Genomic DNA, 27,811 nt, shown 5'->3' with positions numbered 1-27,811 from the left:
AATGCCTGCTGCTCTCTGTGGAGAGAGCTGTGGCCACGTCTGGAGCATGACTCTTGTGAGGAGCATCTGAGGGAGTTCAGCCTGGAGAAAAGGAGGCTCAGGAGGGACATTATCGCTTCCGACTGCCTGAAAGGAGGATGTAGCCAGGTGGGACTTGGTCTGTTCTTCCATGAAACAAGTGATAGAAAATGGCGTGAACTTGCACCAGAGGGATATTAAGATATTAAGAAAAATTTCTTCACGGAATGGGTTGTCCATCACTGGCACAGGCTGAACGGGGAAGTGGTGGAGTCACAATTGCAGGAAGGATCCCCCACCTGGGGACTTGGCTTAGTGGCGTACTTAGCAGTGCTGTATTAAAGGGTGCACTTGAAGATCTCGGGGTCTTTCCCCACCGAGCTGTTTCTGTATTGTGTGTTTCAGCGCCTCACTGAAGGCGGCTGTTGTGAGGGGCAGGGCCGGCCATGCCCGACCCCGCGTCGCCATGGCAACGCACAAAGCCTCGGCGCGCGTGCCCTCCCCCGGCCGCGAGCGGCGCTCTCGCGAGACTTCGCGCGGCGCGGGGCGGCGAGGCCGAGGCGTTCGGGGCCCGTTTCAAACCGGCGGTCGCTGGGCCGCGGCCCGGCACGACATGGCGGAGAGCGACAGGGCGGAGGCGGCCGCGCCGCGCCGAGCCGAGGAGGCGGCCGGCCAGGCGCCACAGCCGCCGCCGCAGCAGCAGCAGCAGCCGGCACCGCAACAACAGACACCGCAACAGCCGCCGCAGGATGAGGAGGCGGCGGCGGCGGCCGCGGCAGCCGGTAGCGGCGCGGGCAGCGCAAATGGCGTCAAAATGTGTGTGAGAGCAGGGCCAGGAGGGCGGCGGGGGCAGCGCGGCCGGGGGGCGGCGGGAGGAGGCGGCCGGACCCCCCCCGCCCCCGTGGCTCCTCCTCCGCGGGGCCGGGGCCGGGGCCTGGGGGGCCCTCGGGGAGGCCGCGGCCGGGGCACGGGGCAGGGGGCGGCTGTGGGGCAGCGCCGCTGAGGGCTGGGCGTGCGAGGCCGCCCCGCAGGGCTGGGCTGGGCTCCGAGCCCCGGCTCTGGTACCTGGCGGGCCCGTTCCCACGGGATACCCGTCCGGGAGTGTTCCGCATCGCTGCTGGCGCCGGTTACGTTTCCACTTCTTGCCGAAACGATTTTATTTAAAGCCGTTGAAGTAGTCTTTGTTTACGTGAGAGTGGTAGGACAGCCCTATAGTAATTTACTTTCTAAAAACAAACCCCGCACATGCATACATGAAGTTTTCTTGGAAACGGTAACATTTTCATACACAGAGTATGTAAAATTGTGCCATGTATAGTATGGCTAAAAGGAACTTAGAATAAGGGAGCTGGAAATACCGGCTCTCTGGAACAATACCGTGAATAACTTTGTGTGCGTGGTTGTTCCTGATGTCAGGCTTGGAAGGTTGTCATTCTTTACATGAGCTGGATTTTGGCCTCAGATCGTTGGAATTTCAATATCTCTTCCAATCTCATTCAGATCTTGGAGGGAAAATACATTTACAGTAGACTTACTGTTACAGTACATCAAAGCTGCTGGCGTCTGTGAAGTTTTGACATGTTCTAAGCAGCCCTGCTCTGATATTGTTGTGTTTAAAAAAATGCATATGGGATCATCTTCTATATAAAGCTGGAGGAATAAATATGTACTTCATGCCTTTACTTGACTCCCTGTAAAATTTAGTTTAGTTTACAAGCTATAAATTCCACTTCACTGTAAAATGGAATTTGTGGATTTGTTTTCTTTTTCCCTAGTCTGGCCCTCAGCTTCCAAACTGCACAGATTAGAATTGAATTTCACAGGATGATTGTCACCCTTTTTGTCCTTTTTAGGCATATTAATTTTATTGCCTTTTAGGGTTGCTGCTGTTGAAATGATATATTTTCTCTGTATCCCTCCTGTCAACAGTATCTTCTTTTGCCTCCAAAACCTCACAAGCAAATGAAGAATCCCAGTCATTCTGCCCGGTAGAAGTCACAACTTGAAGTTTGAAAGTAATGGCAGGCTCTTGTTAACAGAGATTCAAATCTTATTCTTATTTCTAATCTTCCCGCAAACGGGTTTACAAAGGATTAAACTGTCAGTCTGTGGGTGAAATGTGTTACTTAAAAGAATGATTTTATTAACCTGGTTTGCTTAGCATTCATTAAACTGGAGAGGAATCCTGACTCGTTTTGCACACTTCCCTGAGTTTTTTGTATTGGGCAGTGGAACCATTCAGCACAGCAAAGCTAAAGTGATCCATGTGCTTTGAAATCACATGTTGAGAACTTCTTCCATTTCTGTCTGCTTATCTTATTATGGACACTTGTGAGGAGGAGTAGAAGTTTTTTTTAAAAAATCAAGTTTTAGGGCTTTCATGTTGATGTATCTTGTGCTTATTATTTATAGGCTTCTAGTCTGGCATACGGAAAGCTTGTCTTTTGTCTTCAAAACTTCATGGAAAGTTCAAAAGCTTTTTTTTTTTTCAAAAGGTATAATGGTCTTTCAAATCAATGAGCATATGCACTTTTTTTGAGAACTACTTGTAGACATCTTTTTTCCAGTCCTAAGAATAGTGGTGGTCTGTGATATATAAATATTAATTTAATGTATGAAATTTGTAGCTCATACAGAAAATAAAGATTAGAAATTACTGTTTTCCCCCCATGTAAATGTCAGTTTAGAATTTCTGAGTCTGTCTTTTCTGTGATCTGTAGGTGAGTAATATGACATTGCTTTGAATGTATTTATGATTGAAATTATTGTTAATATTCAAGGAGGAAGGTAGGAGTTGTGAAAGGATTTCTGCCTCCAGCCTGGCCTGTGTTGGTTTTGGCAGATGAGTTTTGCAAGAAGGATTGTTTCTTTAATTAATCCTCTGTTTTCAGCAGCCTGGCTGTGATTCCCAGACCAAGTGCAGGGGCTTTGTTTCCCAGATTTGGGAGTTTATGCCAGGCTTGTATCTTCTGTGCTCTCTACTGATTTGTACAGCCAGGTCTTGCAGAGCCTCTGGATTCCCTGTTTGGAGACCTGTCTCATCCTGTGCACTGCACTGAGCACCAAGGGGCTGTTTCATAATCCTTTAAGTAGGAAAGAGCTTAAAAGGCTGAAGAGAATCCATTGCTCTAATCCTAAAACTTAAGGAAGAACTCAGGTTTTTACTGGGAGTCTGGTTGGGCAGGAGTTTTGCATTTGCAGGTGGGGTTGGGTTGGAAGGAACTGATACTCTGCTCTTTGCCTCCTCCCCTGCATCCCTCCAGTTGCTGCATTGTTCCCTTCATTTCACTTCACTGCACAGCCACACAAGAATTGTGTTGTCACACAGAATGGTGTGGAGGAGGGATGATGCAGCAGGACTTGGAGAAAGCTTGAACCAGATAACATGTTGTTGACTTGAGATGTTTTAAATTTTACAAATACTTGCCCCAGGGGAGTATCCATGCATTTCCCAGTTGCTAATCCACTCTTAATCCACATATAAACACAAGGACTGTGAAGTTAATACCATGTGACTATTTCAAAATTGGGGAAAAAGTCAGGGGAGAAATATGGATGTATTTGAATGTACTCCTCCCTGAAAAATGCCCAGGCTTCAGTAGGAGCTCCTTGCATGTGCTTTTGAGTGCAGGACTGCCACTTACTCACTGTTTTGTTAACTGTGCAGAGAGCTGAAAACTTGTCAGTTAATCAAAATCACTGCTTTTGCCATATGTTGTGGTTGTAAAACTGAAATGCCTGAAACCTTCCAAAGTGTCTCAATGAGATAAAAACTAAGCCTTCTGAGATGTGAGAAATATAGTAAAGATAGTGATGTAATTTAAAAGGAGGGTTCACAACCATTCACTTCTGTCAGTCCTGTAGGACATCTCCTTCTAATTGTTCTAAATCAAGATGCTAATTCTGGCTTTTTAAAATACATGCTTCTATAAAAGTACTTTTAAAATTTCTCTTTAAATAGACACTGATGTGTAGTTAAAGATTCTAAGTAGCATCTGTTTAGTGGATCACATTTGTGTGGCTTTATTCAGTGGATTCTTTCAGTTCAGCAGTTCTCTTTTTTAAAAGTAACAATTCAGGCTCCTTGAGCCTCTGTTGGCATGCTAAATGACCTTGTGATAATAACAATATCAGGAATGCTGAAGAGTTACAGATACTTCTTCTAATTCTGTTGAAAATGTATGGTCTTACTGAAGTTGAGATTTGGACTGCTGTAAAGGAAAAGCAGCCAATTTTCATCTAAAATATAAAAATATTTTAAAAGGAAGATTTCAGTGCTATTGGTGAAGTTTTGAAAGACCGAGGAGGTGTCTGCTTTGTTGTTTTAATGGATAATACCTAGTTACTTAATTAGTCTTAGATTCATAGCATGGCTTAATACAGCTGTTTCCTATGCATTTAACAAGTTCTAAAATTCTAGTAGTGTTAAACAGTGAAACTGAAAAAACATTTGTTGTTCTTAGCTGGATTTTAATTTCTAACAGTAGTCTGACACAAATTGTGAATAAAAGTCATTTATGGGGTAGATAAAACATAATTTGATATAAAACCTCTTGGAGTTGATTTTGATATATTGAATTCCATTGAATTAAGCATCTTGAGCTGTTTCAACTCTCAAGCTTAAACTGTTTCTACTCCCACCCTTCTGTGGTGAATATCCTGTAACTTGTCCAAGTGAGGTGTGAAAATTACCAAAGCACCAAGGCATGGGTATTTTAGGTCATTTTTCACTCTTTCTTGGTAGTACTACTACTTTGTAGTAGTTTCACAGTTCCATCTTTCTGAGTCTTGACAGACAGGATGTGCTGGCACAGGTTGCCCAGAGTTGAGGATGCTCCAACCCTGCAAGTGGTAAAAGTTGGATGGAGCCCTGAGTAAGGTGATCTAGTGCAAGGTGTCCCTGCCCATGATCTTTAAGGTCCCTTCCAACTCAAACCATTCTAGGATTCTATGATTCTGTGAAATGGAATGAAAGTTAATTAGTAAGATGTACGTTCTTTACTTAGCATTGGAATGTTTTTTTGTTCCTGATAAATCAGTGTGTTTTGGAATTACTCTGATAGCATGAATTTATTTTTCCTAATTTGAAAAGCTGCATTTGACATCCTGGGAATTCCTATAGCATAGGAAATACTCAGTTATATAAGTAGGAACTGGGATAGTCTAATGGTCCAACACAAGACTAACAGTGTTTTTGTTTGGATTTTTGTTTTTTAATGTAGGGATAATGATGAGACAGCAAAAGAAGGGAAAGCACCTGTGAAAGAAAAGTTTGTTGCAAAAGCAAAGGCAATCCCTTCTCTTGGAAACAAGAATAGATTCCACCCCTATGCAAAGGAGAAGAATGCAGGCTCTGCAGACAAGAAGGCCGTTAACCGCAATCGGGTTTTTATTAGCAACATCCCGTATGACATGAAATGGCAAGCTATTAAAGACCTGATGAGAGAGAAAGGTAACTTACTCCTTGTAATACACTTCACACAGAAACCAGTGGGGCTTAAATGCAACCCATGTGTCCTTTGAGCCACACAGATTTGATTTGAGTTTTTTTGTTTTGGGCTGTACTTGGTACATCTATCTCCCTTCCCCCTCTTTCATCCGAGACAATTGCATTGCAGGGTAGGCTGGGTAAATGAAGTGCTCACAATCTTCTGCCATTCTGGTGTGATAGTAGAGAGTATATGCATGACCTCATGAGTTCTCAAAGAGATTGTGTTTTGTCTAGTTGTAGATCTTGTAGATTTTTTTTTTCTCTGAGGGCTTTTGTATTTAAGCAACACATGAAGTGTGTTAACCTGAATAATAAGGGATGTCTTTCAAAAGTTGTTTTGTATTTCTTTGGTGGAATCTGGCTGTGGCATTAACTTGGTCTGCATTGTCACTACTGCCATGACTGTTTGTCTGGAGCTTTGTATTAAAAGCTTGTTCCTATTGTTGCAGTTCTGATAGAGAAACCTGACTACCCCAAAAATTTTATTTTAAATTTGGGGTAAAATAATAATAACATATGGCTTTTGTAAAAAGTTAGTTCTGTGTTTTCCTTGAAAAATTGATTCTTCAAAAGTAATGCAAAGCACACTTGGCTTTTAGGCTGTGAAAAATGCCAGAGCCCCCTTCTGTAACTGCTGGCTTATCTGTTGTAAGGTGACGTGACTATTTGATTGGTTTATTTACTTAAACTTCCTACTTTAGAAAGTGAGTCGCTTGCTGTGAAATATTTGATGTGTAAATTTGGTTATTATTGAAGGCAAACTTTTGATTGAAGATATTCAGGTAGAAAGTCACCTTAAAACAGGTGTTGAGTAGGATGATAAATGTAACACTTTTCAGTGAACGTTGACGTTTCATTTGTTAGGTTAAGGGACTGTGTATATCTGAATTTGTTCACCAACTATATCATACTGGCCAAAATATGATCTCTAGTATGAATTAGGTTAAATATAGTTGTTTGTTTTTAGTTTTGAGAATGTGGCTGCTGCATATTTCTGAAAATAGCTAAATTATATAGCCATTGACAGGAGGTATGGTTGGTCTGGTTTTGATTGTTGGTGAATAATAGGTGATTCTCTGTAGACTTGTGCACAGGGGCACAGTAAAGAAAGATACTGGTGTTTAAATGCATTGTCTCTTGGTATTTTCCCTTTGTATGTCTTATGTAGTTGGTGAGGTTACATACGTGGAGCTGTTTAAGGATGCTGAAGGAAAATCAAGGGTAAGTGCCGTGGGCAACAATCTGCTAGAGGTTTAAAAGTTCCTCAGCAGTTTTATTTTTGTATAATACCTGTACCAGTTATTGGAAAGTAAGTTTCATTTTTACACTGATTTTCATTAAGGTAGCCTTGAGGATTCTCTATTAGAAGTAGTCTGACACCTTCATGCAACTCCCACTAGTTGGTTGTAAGGGACAAAGTACTTCTGTAAATGTTAACAAATGGCTTTTACTTAATCCTTCTTTTTAGCCAACACCTTTGTCTTGGTACAAATCTGTTTCATATAAAGGATGTTCAATAAACCAATCATTCTATTTAAATTTTGTTAGTGTAGTATGCTCTTCTTGGAGCCAATAAGTATAAAATGTTAGCTAAGAATATACTGGGTGAAGTGCCTGATTTCACAGCTTTGCAGGATCGGTACTTTTAAACACTGGCTTAATGTATTTACTTTCTTAAAACTAAATGAATGGAGATGGTTGGTAGCCAACAGAGTGCCAGCAATGAGGCACTAATAGTGAAGTTTGTTAAAGTTCCTTTGTCTTCTTAATAATAGTCAAAAGTTTGGCCAATAGCAGCTCCAAACCTGCAGTGAAGAACATGAGAAATGCAGGTTTGAGTTTTAACTGAGGTTGGATCAGTTGTTGTAAATTACTTTCTTTAATACTTGTTAAAACTAAAACATGCTGTCAGCTTTGCTATGCTTTAAGAAATCCTCAACTCTTTGCTTGATTAGAAGGATGCTGGTGCAGTCAATAAGGTTATTTTCTTGTAATTGTTCAATTATGTTGTAGTACTGAAGAGGTATGCAGACTGCTTTTTCATTGTAGTGGTGTACTTGATGTAGGTAGATTTTAATTTTGTGGTTAGTGGACAACTTTTAATGACGTGATGAGTGTCTTGATTGGTTTTTGGTTGTTTTGGGGTTATTTTCTTTCCACCCTTTCCCTCCCACCTCCTCTTCCCAGTTGTCCTTACATGGATCTGTGTGGCATTTTTCCAATTCTGGTTTGACTCAAAGAGCATAAGAGACAATGTATTCTCTTGCATTTGGATGGTATGTATGCTGAGAAAGTAGGAGAAATTCAGATTGGCTACCACTAAAGAGCATATATTATGCATTTTGAAGCTGAAAATAACTTGTATAGCTACTTAACAGTGAGCTGGGATCTTTAACTGGAAGCTTCATTGTTCTGTCATATGTGCTAACTGACTTCTTTTTTTTCTTGCTTGTTTTCTCTTTACATATGATGACAAATCTCGTGGATATAGGGTTGTGGGTAAGTTTCTTTTTTTATGTGTGTAGAAGCACACTGCTATCCAAACATTCTATTAGATTTGGCATGTTCAACTTTATTTTAATACTCTAAATGTTTTGATCTCTTTCTAAGTGTGGTTGAATTTAAAGATGAAGAATTTGTTAAGAAGGCATTAGACACTATGAACAAATATGATCTTAGTGGAAGACCCCTGAATATTAAAGAGGTATGTTTATTGCTGCTGTTTTGAATTGGAAATGGTGAAGATACTAAAGCTACTGAGATGACCATATAGGGTTTTGAGAGTCTTAGATGTGCAATTTCCAGTTTCATTTTTTTGTGAATTTTTATTGATGAGCTGAACTGCCTGTTGGCTTGCAGAAGGTTGGATACTATGCTGAGTAAACTGACAAAAAGCATGTCCTAAACTCAAAATAATCTAATGCTGTTTTCTGTTAAAACAGCTTTACTTCATATTCTTACCTTAGGGTTTTTCCAACCTAGGTAATCTATGTTTACATTGTGTCCCTGCTTCAAAATATGACACAGAATGAGCTAATTATTAGACCACTACATATGTGCAAAAGTGGGGCTGGAAATAGAGAAGTTGTGCTGTCTGGAAAGTGAAATAATGTCAACATTTCTATTGTAGTGCTGTAATATGATGGTATCTGATGCAGTTCTTCCTGTCCTGTTACAGTTTTAATAATGGTATTAATAAATGATACAAAACCACCACCTACTTAAATGAATTCAATTCTTGGAGAAAGTGCTAGACTGACAGTCCTTTAGCTTGAAATCTTTTCTACTTGTCCATAGGCTAGGTACAGCATGTGAAGTGGCAGTGCACGCTTCCTCAACAAGTGCTTTGCCAATATGCCTCAACCCTCATCTGAAAGGACCCACCTCTAGAGGTGAGGGAATTAGGGCTCCATGCTAATTCAGTTCATGATCCCTCTGACATGGACAAGTGTATTTATTAGTTGATAATTTTGATGGGTTTATGCAGAGTTTCAAATAGTACCATTTTGTTTGTTGCCAGTCTGGTTGTTGATGGTTAAGTGGCTTTGTTTGTGTCCACGTTTCAGGATCCTGAAGGGGAGCATGCTCGTAGGGCACTGCAGCGGGGAGGAGGGCAGTTTCCAGGAGCACATGGACCTGATGCAGCACCTGGAATGATGAATTTACCACCTTCTATTCTCAATAATCCAAACATTCCTCCTGAGGTTATCAGTAATTTGCAAGCAGGCAGGCTTGGATCCACGATTTTTGTTGCCAATGTAAGCTTAAAACTGTATTTTATAACTTTATTGTTTGATCTTTGTAAGACATCTTACACCTGTGTAGTTCAGATTTAATATTAAGAGGAGGTTGGAAAGAGTTCACAGTTAGTGTATTGAATTGAAAGTGTTGGGTATGTATTCAGATTTTGGACATGGAAAGATACATTAAACTCTTGAGACTGACATGCACTTCTAATGATTGCAGTCATCTGTTGATTCAAAACTATTTTATACATCTTTTCACTATTTACAATTGCATTTGTTTTTTATTCAATATATATGTCAGCTTACCTAAGTTTACTTGCTAGTTACTTTAGACTAACACAATCAAGTTCCAAAAAATGCAATGGTTCAAGTTCTTTATTAGCACAAAAGACTATGTATTTATATGAGGTCTTGTGGAATTACAGCTGCTCTTCTCAAGAACCAACCCAATGGTAGTATGTTAATTCAAGTAAAATACATGTACATATTGTACATACGTGTTCAAATGGTGATTTTTTGGACTTTGACACAGTGCGTGTATTGCAAAATCTCAACTATTTACAATTTTCAACCATTTTGTCAATGAAGAGTTAACAGCAATGCAGAAAATCTCTTCCAAATGTAATAGCAAAACAGAGATGTGCACTGACATCACTGATGTATTTCTGTGTTTAAGCTTGACTTCAAAGTTGGCTGGAAGAAACTGAAGGAGGTATTCAGCATTGCTGGAACTGTGAAGCGTGCAGACATCAAAGAAGATAAAGATGGCAAGAGTCGAGGAATGGGGACAGTTACCTTTGAACAAGCAATTGAAGCTGTTCAAGCAATATGTATCCTTGGCTTTGGAAAACAATTGATCATATATTGATTAGTCTTTAATGGTTCTGGCAGCGCAGTTTTACAAATGATGCCTATTTGCTTTGTAGCTATGATACAGGGACTAGAGTGTAATACTGTCCAGATTGCATTTGTAATGCCTGAATTTACTAATAAATTCTAAAACTTCCTCATGATGTTGAACAAAATTAAAATACCCGGCAGTGTGACGATTGTGAAATTAACTTCAGTGTACCTAACAGCTTGTGTTGCATCTTCTGGCCATTGAATTGGGTTTCTTAAGCTACAGTAGGGAAAGATAAGACTCAGAGCAATTGTACAGAAATATAATAAGTTATTACATTGATTCTTCAGAAACAGTTCAGTTGCCTTCTTAAGACTCCTTGACTTGCATTTCTTCAGCTATGTTCAATGGACAATTCCTGTTTGATAGACCCATGCATGTAAAAATGGTAAGTTGCTTTCATTTCATTCTACTTTATATGTCTCTGCCAAAACATTGAAAGGATCACAGCATTCCATGCTTGTTTTTTGTCAGGATGACAAATCAGTTCCTCATGAAGACTTCCGTGTTGTGGACAGCAAAAGCTCTCAATTACCTCGTGAGTGCCTGCTCTGTTTTCTACCCCTTGCACTTAGTATATGGTGATCTGTGTTTTCACACTTTTGCTTACTGTGGTCTCTGTGATGCAGAGGAAGGTCTCTCTTCTGATCATACTTTTTTTTTGTTTTTGAGGTGGTCTTGGTGGCATTGGTATGGGACTTGGACCAGGTGGACAGCCCATCAGTGCAACACAGCTGAGCATGGGTGGTGGAATGGGGAGCATGGGTCCGGGAGGTAAATCCAGATTCTTCATTTTTAAGTTATATGGAGCTTGTTTAAAGATTTTAAAGTTTAAAGTTGCCATTTGTGCAACACAGAAACTCTGACTTTTAAAAAATCCATTAGGGTGTACTAAGTGTTGTTTATCTTTTTGGTTTAAAGGTATGGGAATAGACGGCCCAGGATTTGGTGGAATGAGTAGAATGGGAGGCGGTACGTGCAATGAAGTTTTTTGCATTAAATATTTCTTTAATACTATATAGAAAACACTTTTCCTTATTTTGCAGGACTTCCTGGATTTCGTGGGATGGAAGGAATGCCCAACATGGGAGGGTTTGGAGTCAACCGAATGGGAGGTAGTTGAACACCGTTCCTGTACACCTACTAGTTTGCTGATATTTTTTTATTAAAATCTCTCCATTTAGGGGTGGGTAATATAGATCAGTTCAAGGGAAGTAGTTGTATGAGTGGAGGCCTGGGAACTGGCAGGGGAGTTGAGTGTGTAATAGGTGCCTCTGACTTGTGCATTAGACTCACTTCTATTTAAACAAGTGGCTGTGAAAGAAGTATTGTAGGAGCATCAGCTCAGGTGTGAATAACAGAATATTCCAGATTTTTGCTTTGTTCTTTCCAGAAATGTTCCGTGGTGGAATGGGAGCAAACATGGAAAGAGAATTTGGTCGTGGTGACATGGCATTGAACCGTGGTTTTGGAGAGTCTTTTGGAAGGATGGGTATGGTAACTGTTAAATTTTCTGTAACATAGTATTGGAAGAATTTTGCTAGAAGGAGACCTGGTTTCATTTGGTCATCTTCTGTTTCTTCTCCCCCAGTCACTGCTGTAAGGATGGAATCTGAATATTCATTACAGTCACCACTTAAGACAAGGGTTCAGATGTGGAGGGTTTTTTTCCCTCTGTAAAATATAAATGGAATAGCTGTTTGAGGAAAGCATTTATCTTCATGCTGTATATTTTGTGGGGTATTAAATCTGTGGGGTGTTGAAATACATGCTTCTGATAATGCTGAACACGGTGTCCATGTACAGCCTTTGTACCTTCCATGAGCCTGTTTGCAAATGCATGGTGGGTATAGTACTGTTTCTACTGCAGATCAGGTAGCATTGGACAGGAGTGTTGGATTTTGGTGCCCTCAGTTTTTGTCCTGCATTCTGAGCTTCTGTAGCTCAGAGTGGTATTTATTGGCCTCTTCTGTAACTGCGCCGGGATTATTTTGTTTATAGATGATGTCTTGTTGGCAGTGGGCTTCCCTCGGATGAGTTACTCTTCCATCTTCAGAGGTGTGGAAGAGCTCAACAGCAGAGCCTTCTTGCCCTTTGTTAGTCTGCTGTTACCTGGATGAATCACAGAATCCCTTAGGTTGGAGAAGATCACCGAGTCCAGCCTTTAACCCAACACTGCCGAGGTTGGGTTAACCACTAAACCAGGTCACCAAGAGCCACGAGTACACGTCTTTTAAATCCCTTCAGGGATGGTGACGCCGCCACTTTGTTGGTCAGCCTGTTCCTATGATTGACAACTCTTCCTTTGAAGCATTTTTTCTAATATCCCATCTGAACCTCCCTTGTTTAACTTGAGGCTGTTTCCTCTTGTGCTATTGCTTGTTACTTGGTAGAAGACAGTGACCCCATGTCTCTGCAGCCTCCTGTTAGATAGTTACAGAGAGCAGAAAGGTCCTCCCCGAGTCTCTTCCTCTCCAGGCTGAGCACCCCAGCTCCCTCAGCCATTCTTCACAAGGCTTGTGCTCCAGAGCCTTGAGCAGCTGTGTTGCCCTTTTCTGGACACACTCCAGCACCTCTGTGTGTTTCTTCTTGTAAAAGGCCTGAAACTGAACACAAAATGCATCATAGGAGACAGCTCTTCTTCCTCTTCCGTGTTTCTTGTACTTTTCCATTCCCTTAATTCACCACCTTGAAAGAGAAGAACTGCTAAGAGCATAAGGTTCATCTGGTATAAAAGTTGTTTTTTTTTTAAAAATTGGATTAGTTGAGGCAAGTCATGGAAAAGGGTAACCGTTGTGTGCTTGTTTTCAATGCTGATAATTATGTAGAAGTGGTAAGAACATAATAAGCTTGTCCTTTAAGCTAGTCTTAATGCCTTGGAATGAATGTCTTCGAAATCAAGTGTATGCTTTCACTCTGGCTACTTGCATAAACATCTGTTCCCTGAGTGAAAATGCAAGGCCACTCAAGTTATAAATGTTTCTGCAAGCAGAAGGCTTCTGAGTCTTCAGGTAACACGTTGGTTTAAAAATTTATGAACATGGCCATTGTGAGAAACTGATGGGGGTGTCTTTCATTCAGTAGATCCAGCACGCTTCAGTTTACAAACTATCAGTGATCTGCCCATTTGAATAGTGTCCTGAGAACCCAGATTAGAGATTCCCAGCTTCACCTTAAATAATGGAAGGAAATTGTAGGGACTTCTAATAGATACTGTGTTGATCAGGGAAGGCCCTGATGTACTCCTGTTGCAGTATTTAGGTTAATGGTATCTTAGAAAAAAATACTGTGAAGGCATTTGGTTTTAGTAACCTTGAAATCAAGGAAGGTGTCTTTGATTGAGCTGTAGTATCAGAATGGAATTGAGGATGTTTGATTTGCAACAGAATTGTTGGCTTTTTATACTATCAAGTTCATATAAGATGCAGCCTTGAATTTTGAAGTTGTTTTTCCCAATGTGGGAAATGGCCCATTTAGTTTTACCACGTTTGTGCTGCTGGCAGGCTGTCAGAGGGGAGAAAAGCTAGAAAAAAATCAGAGTAGCTTAAATCCTGTAGTAGAAAAGGAGAAACTAACTTTACTTACAAGGTGTTCCTATGTAGTTTGTATGGTAAAGGCACACGCACAAGTGTCCTTATAGAAGAATATTGCCAGGTGACACTGAGAACAGTGCACTTCATTAGCGTGTGCTTTGTTTCTGCACTAACTGCTGGTTTCAGTGTATGTCACTTCATTATTTTTCTCTGTTTAGGTGGTGCAATGATTGGTGTTTTTGCAGGAGGAATGGGAGCACCTAGCATGGGCCCAGTAAGATCTGGAATGAGTAGGTTAACTTGTTTCAATAGAACCTAAATGCATAGGCAATGTAACAATGCCATGTACACCTACTTGTGTCAGAGGAACTTGGTGTAGTGTAGTGTCTTGCTGTTGAGGGAAGTGGAACTCTGTTGCATGTGACAAGTCTAACAGTTTTCAAAGCTCTTATGTTTATGTAAAAGTTCACAGGAAAACTAGCTAATAGAGTCTTTCCCTAAATCTTAGATTTGGAATGGTTTCAACTTGTAGTTTGGAGGGAGAAGTGATTAAAATAAACTTGTGTTTCAGAAAAAGAGACAGGCAGAGTTATTTGAGTAAAGTTCATGAAAGCTGAACCTCAGTAATGTCATCATTGAAATAAAAAATCAGCCTTGAATTTCAGATTATCCCCCAGTTTAATTTTGTGCAAAGCTCCAATACTGAGTTTGTGTTGCAGCAACACTCTGAGTTCCTCAGTCTAGAGCAGATGAGAAACTAAAATCTTGCTAGTGCCGATCTTAGAAGGCATAAGGCTTAAAGACAGGGTCCCTCATGAATGTTCTTGATAGTTTTACTGTACATTAATTTTTAATTATTAATCCAGAAATATTGTAGTATTTGAATGCTATTGCTCTTAGTTGCTTATATAAATGAATTAATACATTTTATTCCGTGGTTGTACTTTTATTGGGGTTTAAACTGTGACACATAGGAAAGTTCATGCTCTTTGCAGTACTTGCAGTAACTTCTGTTGTTGGCCAAAAAAAAGCCTTCTCTAGAAGATTTTGCAGTTAGGTGTGGGCACATCTGCATTAAGTTAAGCTTAATGAAGGAAAAATGAAGGAAGCCAAATAAACAGTTGTATATCTGGTCCAATTACCTGTATCTAAGTATTGCCACAATTATTTATTTGATCTTTTTGGTAAAAGATATAATTTTTTTTTTTTTTAATTAAACAAGACAGACTTTGAATTCTTGTGTTCAACATTTTGCTACATTAGATGGTATGACTTATAGCCTGATGCAGTTTGGTTTTACTATTTTAGAGCTGACACTCTAGATCTTGTATAATACTTTGTCTTAAAATACTGGCTGTGCTCCTTGATGTACTGTGCATGTATAAAAGTTACGGTTTATATTACAGCACTTTTAATAAAGTTATTCTTCTCCTGACACAAGAACTTTATCCCAAATACTTGTGTGTTTATTGCTAAAAGGAGATTTTATTTTATCCTCCATCTCTCTCTGTGTAGGTGGTGGCATGGGTGGTATGAACAATATGGCTGGAGGAATGGGAATGGATCGGATGGGCTCCGGTTTTGATCGGATGGGACCCGCCATGGGTGGAGGCCTGGACAGGAACATGGACATGGATCGAGGATTTGGGCCTGGCCCGATGGGAGGTGGCATGAGAGAGAGATTGGGCTCCAAAGGCAACCAGATATTTGTGAGAAATGTAAGCAATGAAATATATAGGAACCACAAGCTTATTTTGTGGGTATGTTTGATTACATGCTCTTATTCTCATTGTAATATTTTGTTACCAATAATACCTTTTTATTTTAGCTTCCTTTTGACTTGACCTGGCAGAAGCTAAAGGAGAAATTCAGTCAATGTGGTATGTATATGAACCTTACCCTGTTCATCTCTATGGACTTCAGGTGTTATGTGGTGTTTATTAGATAATAACAGGAAGACTGTTGTCTGGCTAGCTTAATTTTCCTTGTTTCACCCAGCTTTCTTGAGTTATATAAATAATCTTTAGGCATGACAGAACACAAGACCAAGGTACAGTATGTGCTGTGTTGGCTCTGAGTGCTCACTTGCTATGAACTTTAACCTGTTCCTTTAATAAAATTACGCTTTGATTTTTTTTCTTTTTTTGACGTATTCCCTGGCCAGTAGAAGTATATAATGTAGTGTTTCCTATGAGTTAAATATGTGCAGGAGCCTGGATCTGTCCAGGTCATGCATTACTTTAGAAATGGTGCTGCATCAAATCAGAGTTAGTAATTTTGCCAGAATAGCATTACAGGTTTTATACATATGAGTGATCCTGATTAGAGTATTTGCAGGCTGTATGTTCTCCTTTATCTTAAAAAATAAAAGTTTGCTACAAATATTCAATATTTGGTTTTATCTAATTCAGAAAAGTTGGTCTTTTCACAGAAATAAGTGAAAAATAAAGCTTGAGTGTCAAAATACATGTTTTGAAAACACGTTTTCAGAACGGAGAGCTTTAACTGAATTACTGGATGACTTCTTATTTTGGATAGACTGAAAAGATAAATAATCTAAAACATACTGCTGATGCCTAAGGCAGTCATCATACAGCTGTTTAGAGATATTGCTATAAATTAGACCTTGCAGTTCAATTATGAAAAATTACAAGGTGTTGATGTTTTCTTTGTAGATGGAGGATATAGCACAACAGGTTCTTTCCTTTTTTTCTAAGTTTTAACCTCCTGGGCAACTTTCAGATAGTTCAGAACTTTTTTTTCAGTATCTCTGTCAGCTAATAGATGTAGTAAGTATGTTCAGTTGCTTTAAAGAATTATAAGCAACAGATTGTGTTCATGTCAGTATCATAAAGAAATACAGAGACTGTTTCCCAGTGTACCATTTCTTTCAAGACTGAAAGGACAGTCTTACATGATATTTAAAAATAAAAGGCTTTGTATTTCAGGGAAAAGTTTTTTCTTCCTAGTGATGTTCAGGGGCTCACGAGGGGTGTGCTACAACATACTATAACCAAAAGCTCATTAACTCCAGGGAACTGAACATTCTCAGAGGTACATCTTTATAAAAATATTTCCTTGTGAGTTGAGTGTCCAACCTCAAGGAAGCTCAGCAGGAGTTGGATCGTGCATGCTACTTTTCCACCACTCCCTGCCTGGTAACTTCATTGTTATTGCTTTAATTTTGCTCTGCAGCTTCTTAGCAAAATTGCTTGGTTGTGACTATTGCTTTGGTATGTTTTTGTCATGAACAGAGTGGACTGGATTAAGCTACAGTTCAATACTCACACTTTTGTCAGTATGAAACACAAACCTTTCCCTGAGTCTTACAGGGCACTTTGTTTCAAACTTGAGGTCAAATACAGGCACACTTCAGGAAAGATTTGAGATAGCAGATCTGGATTTGGATTCTTTGCTGCTGTTTTGTTTCATGTCACCTTGCCTGAATGAGTGAGTGTACCGTCAGTCTGAAAGTGCCAGTTTCATATGTTCCCCTAGATTATGCTTAAGTTTTTTCTTTTATTACTTCTGAGTTAAGTTGTTAGTACACTGAGGACTTGAAATAACTGCTGTTTAACTTATTTATTCAGGTCATGTAATGTTTGCAGAAATAAAAATGGAGAATGGAAAATCAAAGGGCTGTGGAACAGTCAGATTTGACTCACCAGAATCTGCTGAAAAGGCCTGTAGGATAATGAACGGCATAAAAATCAGTGGCAGAGAAATTGATGTCCGCTTGGATCGCAATGCATAATTTAAAACTGTGTGTTCAGGAACATTCCTATGTCTGTTTAGCTTCTCTGTCTTAGTAAGTCATTTTTAGTAACATTGTATGCTTACAAAAGCTGTAAAAAGGAACTTTTAAATCCCACCAGCCTTTAACAGTATAGTGTTTAATATACTGTGATACTTGTTAACTGAATCTTACTATGTTTGGTTTTTAAAGACAATTCGCCTGATTTTTGTTGTTTTTTTTAGAGGCACTGAGCACCTGCAGGTCCCTATAAAAGCAGGGGATGCTTTGGATGCTCAGTGTCTTTGGAAAATTAGGCCAAGTGTCTCTAGTCATTCAGTTTAAATGAATGGTTATACTGTTTTTAATAAAATAAGCCATTTTCTCTGTTAATCTCCAGATTGCATAGTGGGATTTATTTAGTGTTTTCTGATCTTTTTTTTTCCCCGCCAAACGTGTGTATCAACATTGTAATGTAAGAAGTAGATGTCTTTTTCAGAATTTTGGTTTTATATGTGCGTTGTAGTCATACTGTAATTCTTGACTCTAAAAGAAAGGGCTCCAGTTAGGCTGTGATGTTTTTGTTCTACTTAATATTACTTTAATGATATGACTTAGTTCTGTATATAAGATTTAGAGCCCAATGGGAGTTTGGAGTTGTTTTTTTAAATTTTATTTTGACTAAATGAAGAAACCGTTTTTTTTTTTCCTGCTTTTATTTTTTTCATCAGCATAATCACTGATTAAAACTAGTTACCACAGACCCTTGTAGGATTGTTTCCTATGATGCCAAGTTCATATAAAATTGATAATACAGTAAATACTAAGTATAGGACAAGACAAATTGTCCCCAATTTTTTATCTATTTTCCAGCCATTCAGGTGAACTGCCAGAAAAATGAAACCAACAGAACAGATAAGGGAAATGGCTGTGTATGTCAGACCACTGCTGTTCACTTCTATGGGTCCTGATGTATTTATGAAGGCAGTTTTTATAAACCAGGGTATTCCCAAACAGAGCATATCAAATACATTGGATCCTACGATGTTAGACATAGCCATATCTCCATTTCCTGTAAAAGAAGAAATACAGATAAATTGGCTTAATTGTATTGCATGAAATTGCCAAACTGTTTTGGAGGAACAGACTCCCAGCCCTCAGTTTCTCACAGAGCACCCTTTTCAGATTTTGCATTGGAAGAACTATAGTCACAGATTCTACAGAACATGGGTACCACAACCATAAAAGTCTCCCTAAATCACCAGCATCTGCACAGCTGCACTTAAAATTAAGCTAGACAGGCTATTATAAAATCCATTTATGCTTAAAATACTGAGACCTACAGTTGTGTTCTGCAGTAAAACTGTAATATGTAATCAACAACAAATAAACCAATCTAGAATACTTCTCTGAGATACTATGAGAAGTTTTTAAATGTCTGAGCCACAGCTTTTTCAGGTAAGCTATTTATTTATTTTCAGTAAACTTAAGCTCTAGAATCTGAAGCTTGGATTTTGAGGTTACTCCTTGAATTTATCGAAATGTTGACTAGAATTCTTTCTTTTTGTAGTACCTTTTTAAACACATCCATTGGCATGAGCCTAAATACGAACATCTTTACCTTTCCGAGCCACCAGCACACTTGCAACTGTATCTGGTACACTGGTTCCTGCTGCCAGCAGGGTGAGACCCATGACTGACTCTGGGATTCCCAGCGTTTCACCTGCAGTTGAGAAATAAGGGTAGAAAATGCAAGTGTGGTTTAAGTTAGGGCTCATCCACTGAAAATGGTTTGGACTTTGTTTGCTGGAGAAAGAATCAATCATACAGTAATTCCATATGGAATGTATCAGCTAATGTAACTACATGTGATGTGACAGAACCACAAAGCAGTTCAAACAAAGAGTAACAACAAATATCCTTTCCTTGTTCTTCAAGTCTGCAGTGGTCAAGACAGTAGCAATTAAGATTTTTTTCTTGCAGATAAAGTAAAAGTTTAAATATCTAACAAATTACTATTCCTTTTTTTTTCCCTCAACTTCTAGAAAATACTATAGTCTCTTACAGTTTTGGGCATCTCCTTGTTAGTGTTCAAAAGTCTCATGAAGCAATAACTCTTATAATCATTCTTTTTAATCCCCTCAGGGGGAGGGGAATAAGCACATGAATTACCTTGGGGAGGACTGTCATTAAGATATTGTGAGAATACTGTCTCAACTACATGCCTTTACTATTTCATTCCAATTAGAAAGTGATTTGGAAGAATCAGAGTGCGGAATTTTTATAAGACTTGTAAGTACAAGTAACCCCTTAGAAGTGTGAGTTCCTTTAGGGAAATACTCATTTAAATTTAAAGAAAAGTTTTAAACTGTTATTAGAAGAGCAGCGTATTTTTCCCTAATCTCTATTTTTCTCAGCCCCAAATGTCTTTTAATCATATTAATTTCTGACTTAAAATACAGGGATTCTTCAAAACTGTTTCAGCAGTTGTACCATTCAGGTGCATCAGTATTTGATACCTCTAGTCAAGCTACAAAGTAATTAATTTTTCTTAAACATTTTGGTTCACTAAAAAGTATCTTAATATTTTTTAGTGTTGAAATCTGAGTTCTTACATGAAATATTTTGACATATTTAATAAGAGCAGTTTTATTTAAATAAGAGGCAGTACACTAAGCTAGGTCAGCAATGCTTGTCTATTACTTACCAGCTTAGTCTAGAGCAGCCCAGTAAATTTATATTTGAAAATGTTTGTTGATTTGAGGGGTACTAACATGATCCTGTTGCAGAATTAGTATTCTTTTTATCCTTCCATCACTTCTAATAGATTTGTAGGGTGAGGGACCAACAAATCAGCTTTTATAAATCATCCAGGCTGGAAAATAATGGTTCAAACCAAGGTGAAATACGAATGAACCAGCCTTATGTACCCAACATTAGTTTCTAGCCCTCTGAAGGTTATAAGACAGAATATAAACTCAGGAGAAGTTAGTTTTTTTTTATTTTATTAGATAGATTTATCTTCTATTTAATGTGTAGTGGTTTATTTTCTAGCAACTGACCATTAAGACAGAAAAGTCTTATTTTTCTAGGCTTTTGTTAATTTTGTGTATTAGTAGCAATGTGTTGCTATAAGTAGTCGAATTTTCTTTGCCAGCAACAGAAAGATGTACTAAATTAGGTTTGTTCTTGACCATCCCAGTTTAGTGCCCAGCTATGATACTTTTGTGACATTCTGATAGACTGATTATGCAATGGTAGAACCTTTGAGTTCTCAACCTTCATGAGAGCCTGGACTTGAATATATTGTGTGTTTAACTTGTAGTGTTTTAACATGTAAATAGAATATAATTTACCTGGAAGTAGTGGGCCAAAGACCCCAGTACTACCTGTGATGACTCTGGAAAGTGAACTAATACACTCTCTCAATCTCCACCATACCTACTTTCATTTTAATTAATGCTTTGTCTTGTAGAACAGCAATAATGTTGACTTGAATCCTGTTTCAAAGGCTTTTAGCATCCAGACAGTGAACCCTTGCTCTTTGGGTACAAGTGGAAAATTATTTAACCAAGGAGTTAACATGGTGGGTGTAATATCCAGTGATCTACTAATAATTTCTCAAAGGTTTACTGACTGTGTAGGTCTGCTTCTGCACTGAACAAGGAGTTATTCATGTCTGAAGTAGTAGAAAGATTGAATAGGATTAGTGAGCTATAATGTGAAAATGGCAAGCTTTGAAACATTCTGTAGAGTTTCAGTTTCATTTTCTGCTTGTTCTTAAATATAAAAACTGGATGTCTTTCAAGCTGACTGGAGAAACAATGAAATGAGGAGACCTTTAATACCTCAAAGTACTTTTAGGAGAAGGTTTTTACATATAAGTCCATACCCCTTCTCTCACTTAAATGCAATCCTTTTACTGACCCACTTTATGATGCAGATTTGTAAGAGGTCCACATATACACACTCCAAATATGTTTATAAACACATTTGAGAGGTTTTTTGGCAGTGAATTTAATGCCAAATCTCTTACTGTAACATTTGTGAAAAACACAGGTATAGAAATTATGGATTTTTTCAAAAAACTTTGACCTCTAATTCCAGTCTTGGGGGATTTCATGTTTGTCAGCCTTCAGCATGACAAGTTTATTGCTGTGTGTCTAATTGCTTTGCTTAATGAAGCAGTTTAGTGAAACTGTTTTTAAAAATAGATAGGGTTTTTTGTAGCTACATCAAGTTCTCCTTCATGTGATGGTAAGCAGTGTGAAGCAGCTAAACTCTATAAAAGTGTTCCATCAGTGGATAGAAGAGGGTGGCAAACTAAGCAGTCAAACATAAGTTTCTCTTGTTTTTCTTGTGTTTTTTTACAGCACAGTCTGAGTTGCTAAATTGACTTTTAAAGGGAAACCTCACAGGGAAACCACACAACTTTTCCCGTGATTCTTGACTGGTATAGCAACACCACTTTAGGTACCTACCTGCTATTGTTACCATCCATACAAGAACATAAGTTATTGCAGAAATCCATGCTGCTGAAATTAAAAATGTCACCATGAACCAGTTCCTCCAAAACTGTCTTCTGCAATCTGGTATAGTTAAATAGAGTAGTGTGATAATAGGAAGGGATAACACCCACAAAATTCTCTTCATATCTGCTTCAGGCATGGTAAAGACATTTGGATGATCTGTTGAGGAAAAAGCAACTTTTAAATTGTGGCATTAAGTTTGAATTCATAGCGTACAGTATGTTACTGTCCTCTACTTGTGAGAATACTGAAAAAAGGTGAAAAATACTTCTTCCTCAAGTTTCAGCTGTAGTATTACCCAGTACCTACATCTGTCTGGACAAAGTTCTGAAATCAATTTACTTCTGGGGAGATTCTGCTTGCACACAAGAAAAACATTGTTTCACAATGAGAATAATAACCAATAAAATAATCTCCCCAGGAAGTTGTGATTCCCCAGTGTTGGACATTTCTAAGATTCAGCTGAACAGGTGCTGGCCCATCTGGGATCATGCTTTTGCCAGGAAAGGTTGGACCAGATGATCCTTGAGATCTCTTTCCAGCCTAATATTCTATGATTAAAATGTTTTATATTACATCACCAGGGGTGAACTAAGGTGGATGAAAAATGAATTTCTTTATAAGGGTTTGCCCATAGCATTTACCAAGAGTAAGTACCAACTGCTCTTTTTTGCCTGAGTGGAAACATGACCTGTGGCCACATCACAGCTATCCCTTTACTTTTGATATTATGCATATTTTGGGCTACCAACCTGCCACTGTCATATGGAAAGAGTATCTATTACTACAGTACCTGTGTGGCTTTCAGCTGATAGTGCATTTTACAGGCAATGTTGCTGGGAAGTTTCAAATACAACAAAGACAGAAGTTCTACTACTACACAAATGAGCAACTATCCTTGCATTCCTCTAGCAACTGACTTCATATAAAAACCATCACTCTGATTTTGCTCAGTGTTATATTCCACGTTAGAATAATGATTTGCTTAAATACTATGCTGGAGTTCTTTTGTGAGCAAAATCGTAATACTGTCTGAGAATCTGCTGTTGATGAGAATTGATGCAGACAGGCATGCAGGGTGCTAGAGACAGCTGTAACAAACCTGTACCTTCAGAGATTTCATCGAGCCCGTGTAAGCTTGTGGAAAGTTGAGAGTAGTCCAGCTCATCTTGAAAAATGCCGCTGTCTGTCCTTGACTGTTGGCGAATGAGAGGTCCACTCTCGTCCCTCCATCCAACCAGTGGCTGCTGCTCCGTGCTCTCTTCCATGGCTTTTGTAAAACACGTGCAGCAGGGACTGAACTTTTTCATGAGGTATTGGTTGATTTTAATGTCAAAACATAGTACCAGAATATAACACCCATATATCAATAATAGGGATGCACTTTCATACCTAGAATGAAAAACAAGTTTTATATAACATGTAGTATAAAAGAACCTAGTTGTTGGCATAAGAAGACAGAAAAGATTTGCATGAGTAGCAGAAGGAGAACACACAAAAGCATCTATTTGCAATTGTATGGCTAATGTCATGGAAGTTTGTGAGTGTCCCCATGTCTTTCAGCAGTTTAATTAACTCCCCTCCTCTGCAGAATCTTGTTTGTGTATTGTATAGCTGCATGTTTTTTCAGGGGATCTTACTGATTGAACATTTTCCTGATATTTGCAAAATTGAGTCTTCATGTGATGCTTAAATTATAAACTTCAAGAGACTTATTGCTGGACCTGACTGTCTTGTTGAGGTAACAGGAGTTTCAGTGTTGATGGAAGAGTTAAAACATCAGAAACTCATGATCTCCTTTGGCACACAAAAGTTTTTCTGAACAATGCTGGTATGAAAGGAAAGGCTTAAAAGGAGTAAATGCTGAACACTAATTGCCATGTCAGAACAGTTGTGATAGAAATTGTGAAGTCTGTACAGACAAACCTATGCAGGTCAAACTTCAAATATGCAGAGTTTGAATGTTTAGGTAATAATCTTTACAAGCATTGTGACTTTTTTTTTAAAGCCTACAGGATGTTTATTTCTGTTAGTGAACGGCAGTTCAGGCTACTTGAAGTTTGGGGCTTGGGGATTTTCATTTGTTTTTCAAAACACTGTCTCACAAATCTCCAGTCAACAGGAATTCAACACTACTTGTGCTCTTACCAGTAAATTCTGCTGTCAGATATCATGGCAAGGACGGCTGCTGCACTGATGGTATATGCCAGGCAGTCTCTGAACAGTGGCCAACAGGACAGCCTGGAAACCTGCAGATCAGTCATGTACTTTTCTTAAACCTCTCTGTAATACTTTCACTAAGTGCTGTAAATGCTGCATCAATATGTTGTTTCTATATTATGTAAAAATTAAAGATTCTTAGGAATGACTTAAGTATGATATTCAACAAGTTAGTGTTTTTAAAAACTTTCATAGCAAGTTATCTTAAAACTGATTACATGCTGGTTTTGCTACTAAATAATAAACTTGGCAGTTGTCATAGTAAGTCTCTCTTGGCTTTTGTTGGCAAATGAGAAAGGATAACTCTTTTGCCCTTAGGAGCAGAACTATCAAAGTTATACATACCACACTGGAAAACAGCCCACAAGCTGCAGAAATACCAAGAAGATTATATATTGCTGATCCAAGGATGGTGCTGACGCCGATGTCTCCCTTTGTCACAAAAACTCCTGTAAGGAAAATGACTCTGGTATGTTTCAGTTTGGCATGCAAGGAAAAGAGCTCCAAGTTATAAGGAGTTATAAAACACATCTCTTACCTAGAAAAGCAGTGACAAGCTCTGGAGCAGAGCTTCCAGCAGCCATGAAAGTGGCTCCAGCTACATCCTGTGAGAGGCCAAGGCCTGAGGACAGAACAAAAGGAATTGCTTTAACAAAACTGATGCTGAGTAGCCTGTACCCTTTGCTCTCACCAGTACATAATGTTAGCTGCTGCTACAACAGTTTAGTAGATTAAAGTTTATTTTCATACAGTCAATACATTTATATGAGAGTCATAAAGTAATATACTGAAAATTAGCCTGATCTATTGGGCTAGTTTATTTCTAACTTCATTACAGAAATTAGTTTAAATCTTGTAAAATCAGCATTTGTATGCAGGATTAAACCTTGTTTCCTATTGGTAATAATTATGGGGAAATTCCATGGACTGTAGTGTGATATTGCTGTATGATCCATATCAATTCTATCCATCTTCCAGGGAAATCTGTACTACTGTGTCTTCACATACCAGAAACATTAGTTAAATTCAAACCACTGCTGTGATCTTAAAATCAAATTTTCATTTTGTATGGACAGCGTAAGAGCCTGTGTGTTGCTTAAGAGAAATGAGATTTTTGTTCTGGCAAATTGACTTTCTGGAATGTAACTCACTCTGTGGATCAAGTCCTGCACACCAAGTACAGGGATGTATGGCTGACCATGGCAAAAGTCTGACAAATGCTAATTTATTGCCAATAAACAAAACACCAGCTCTTATGGCAGTGTAGAAGCTTACATTTGCTGTAAGTGTTCAGATTTGGAGGAGGTTTTCCAGTTCAGGGATGAGTTTCCCTAGAGAATTTTATTAATTCTTGGCAGCGAAAATCTCAACTCCCTGCCAAGACCATCTCTTCAGTGGTCTGCTGGAGCCTGGGGAATTGTTGCAGGTTGATTAGATTTCTTAGAACCGTGGTAACCATAGAATTCCTGTCCCTCCTGTGTCATACCTTTAATATGTTAGCAGTAGCTCATCACTACTTTTAAAGAAAAACAAACCCTAGAAAGAGTTTTGGTTTCACCAATCACCATCCCTCCTAATTTTTTTTCTTTTACTAGTAGTTACCTGGACATAGTACTGTGCAACTGAAATGGAAATTGTCAGTTTAGTTAATACTGAGGAATCTTAAGATTTTCCTCCAGGCAGAAAGAAAGCAAATATTAAATGAATACATGTGCACTGTAATCACTAGGTTTTTTTCAATAAAATATTGATCCTGTGTATCAAATTAAATAGTCTATGGACACATCTGTGCATGGAAAGTGAAACTTGTTCAGTTTTCTTTCAGAGCACTCTAAAGCTTTTTAAATGAGAAAGTTTTATGCCAAGCTTCTCAGTTTTTCAGGAAAACAGTCAGGATGTCACTTACATTCACTGATGATCTCTAGGGAAGGTAGGAAGTAATCATCGCACACAATAGACACGGCCAGAAACATGTACAGTATAATTATGAAGTAGATAACGATTCCTCCATCCTTCCTCTCCTGCGGTGTGAAAAATCCTTCAGGAAACTCCGATGAAGACGAGAGGATGCAACGCGTCCCGTTCTCTGAAAATTGAGCGCAAAAGTGTTACACATCGTGTATGGCACCTTCCCATTCCTCAGGCCCCGGGACGTCTGCGGATTCGAGCACAGCAAGGAGCGCTGCAGCGATGCCGCCAGAGCGCCGCACACCTGCGGCGGGGCAGAGCGCCTGCGGGACGGGCTGTGCAGCGCTCGAGCGGAGCGCGGTGCCCTCCCGGTGTCCCGGTGCCCTCCCGGTCCCTGCCGGTCCCGCCGTACCCGCGGGGTCCCCGGGGCCCTGGGCCCGCGCGCCCCAGGCCGCGAGCGCCGCCAGCACCATCAGCGCCGCGCGCCGCCGCGCGCCCGCCCGCATCGCCCGGACTGCGCGCGCGGCGAGGGCGCGAGCGGCTCCAGCGCGAGCGGCAACAGCGCGAGCGGCGGCCCGGGCGCCAGCGTCACATGGGGCCGCGCCCCCCCCCCCGCCCCTCAGAGGCTCGCCCCATCCCGCAGGGGTCCCACTGCCGCCTGCCCAGATCCCACCGCCTCCCCAAATTCTACCGCCCCTCAGAGGCTCGCCCCATCCCGCAGGGTCCCGCCGCCCCGCTCAGCGCTCCGCTGCTCGCCGCCGGCAGCGAGGGGCTCGGGGTTCGCGGGCAGCGCCTCTGACCCGCGTCCCACAGGGAGCCGCGCTCCGGCCCTAGCCCCGTCCTGCCTCGTGTTTGGGGAGAGCGAAGGTTCGGCCTTGGTGCAAGGTGCTGACCGCGATACCCAGGTGCTGTGTAATGTCTCGGGATGCAGAAGGTGCAATACCTTTTCTTCTGCTGTGACAATTTCTGTTTATTCCCACCGATTCCCAGGATTTCTGTGCCGGGCTGTGTGAGCACCGGGCTCTCCCCTCACTGGGCAGATGGCCATGCCAGTTACGTGAATGGTTTGCATGAGCAAAGCTGAGACCCACTCACAGTTCCTCCCTTCAGACCCAGTTCACTGAACTCCTTTGTCTGGTGACCTTCTCACAATGAAGTCATGTGTATAACCGAAGATTAAAGAGTAAAATGCAGTCTTTAAGCTTTGTAAAGTCATCACCCCTGCCCCTTCTGCAGTCACTGGTTTCTCAGGAAGGGAGCTGTTTCCCTTGTATCACTTTCAGACATGTCTCCAGAAACATTTGCAACCCCATGATGCCAAATGGAGTTTTGGGGTGTCTGTTTTATTATTTGTTTATTACATTTGTGAGCAAGAAGTGCAAACAGAAACAGATCGGTTTGCTTCATTGCGTCTAATCCCTCTAAACTCCTCAGGTTCCTTGCATCCATGGTGTTTGGCTAATATGTGATCAACCCCACTCTACAATACAGGAAATAAGGTGACAAAGTGGGTATTTTCCTTTTTATATTTATAACATACATACAGCCACTATTATAGCATGAACAATGAAAAAAATGGCCTGGAACAACAAACTCTGCAGCAATTGCTGTTGCCCATTTCTGATCCCTCTGTGGTCCAGGCTGCTTTTTACTAGAGCAAGAATGATTTTAATAGATTTTTAGGGGTGTCAACAAACTTTCACAAATGATTCTGTGTGCTCTCTGAAAATCA

The 27,811-nt window shown here is 39.8% G+C and overlaps 2 protein-coding genes across 3 annotated transcripts; one reads left to right on the top strand and one right to left on the bottom strand.

Annotated features, from left to right (window-relative positions):
* The first annotated feature begins 538 nt into the window (after positions 1 to 538).
* Positions 539 to 24,436, top strand: MYEF2 (myelin expression factor 2). 2 transcript variants are annotated; one of them, XM_064721755.1, is made up of 17 exons: positions 539 to 834; positions 5,241 to 5,470; positions 6,678 to 6,730; positions 8,001 to 8,008; positions 8,120 to 8,213; positions 9,076 to 9,267; positions 9,932 to 10,085; positions 10,495 to 10,544; positions 10,631 to 10,694; positions 10,829 to 10,930; positions 11,078 to 11,128; positions 11,203 to 11,271; positions 11,550 to 11,648; positions 13,908 to 13,979; positions 15,205 to 15,407; positions 15,518 to 15,569; positions 17,280 to 24,436. In XM_064721755.1, the coding sequence occupies exons 1-17, from the start codon at positions 632 to 634 to the stop codon at positions 17,441 to 17,443; spliced, it is 1,860 nt and encodes a 619-aa protein (XP_064577825.1). In that variant the 5' UTR covers positions 539 to 631; the 3' UTR covers positions 17,444 to 24,436. The 2 variants fall into 2 exon arrangements, with proteins under 2 accessions (XP_064577825.1, XP_064577826.1); XM_064721756.1 differs by lacking the exon at positions 13,908 to 13,979.
* SLC24A5 (solute carrier family 24 member 5) lies at positions 18,172 to 26,585 on the bottom strand. Its single transcript, XM_064721753.1, has 9 exons — positions 26,492 to 26,585; positions 26,078 to 26,257; positions 24,710 to 24,793; positions 24,517 to 24,620; positions 24,100 to 24,200; positions 23,060 to 23,343; positions 21,904 to 22,110; positions 19,044 to 19,145; positions 18,172 to 18,494 (listed from the first exon to the last, which is right to left on the bottom strand). The coding sequence occupies exons 1-9, from the start codon at positions 26,583 to 26,585 to the stop codon at positions 18,172 to 18,174; spliced, it is 1,479 nt and encodes a 492-aa protein (XP_064577823.1).
* Positions 26,586 to 27,811: the final 1,226 nt, after the last annotated feature.

The sequence above is a fragment of the Zonotrichia leucophrys genome, chromosome 10 (genome assembly GCF_028769735.1).
Source record: "Zonotrichia leucophrys gambelii isolate GWCS_2022_RI chromosome 10, RI_Zleu_2.0, whole genome shotgun sequence".
In the NCBI taxonomy this organism is placed as follows: Eukaryota; Metazoa; Chordata; class Aves; order Passeriformes; family Passerellidae; genus Zonotrichia; species Zonotrichia leucophrys.
This window is presented reverse-complemented; position numbering and strand designations above follow the sequence as displayed.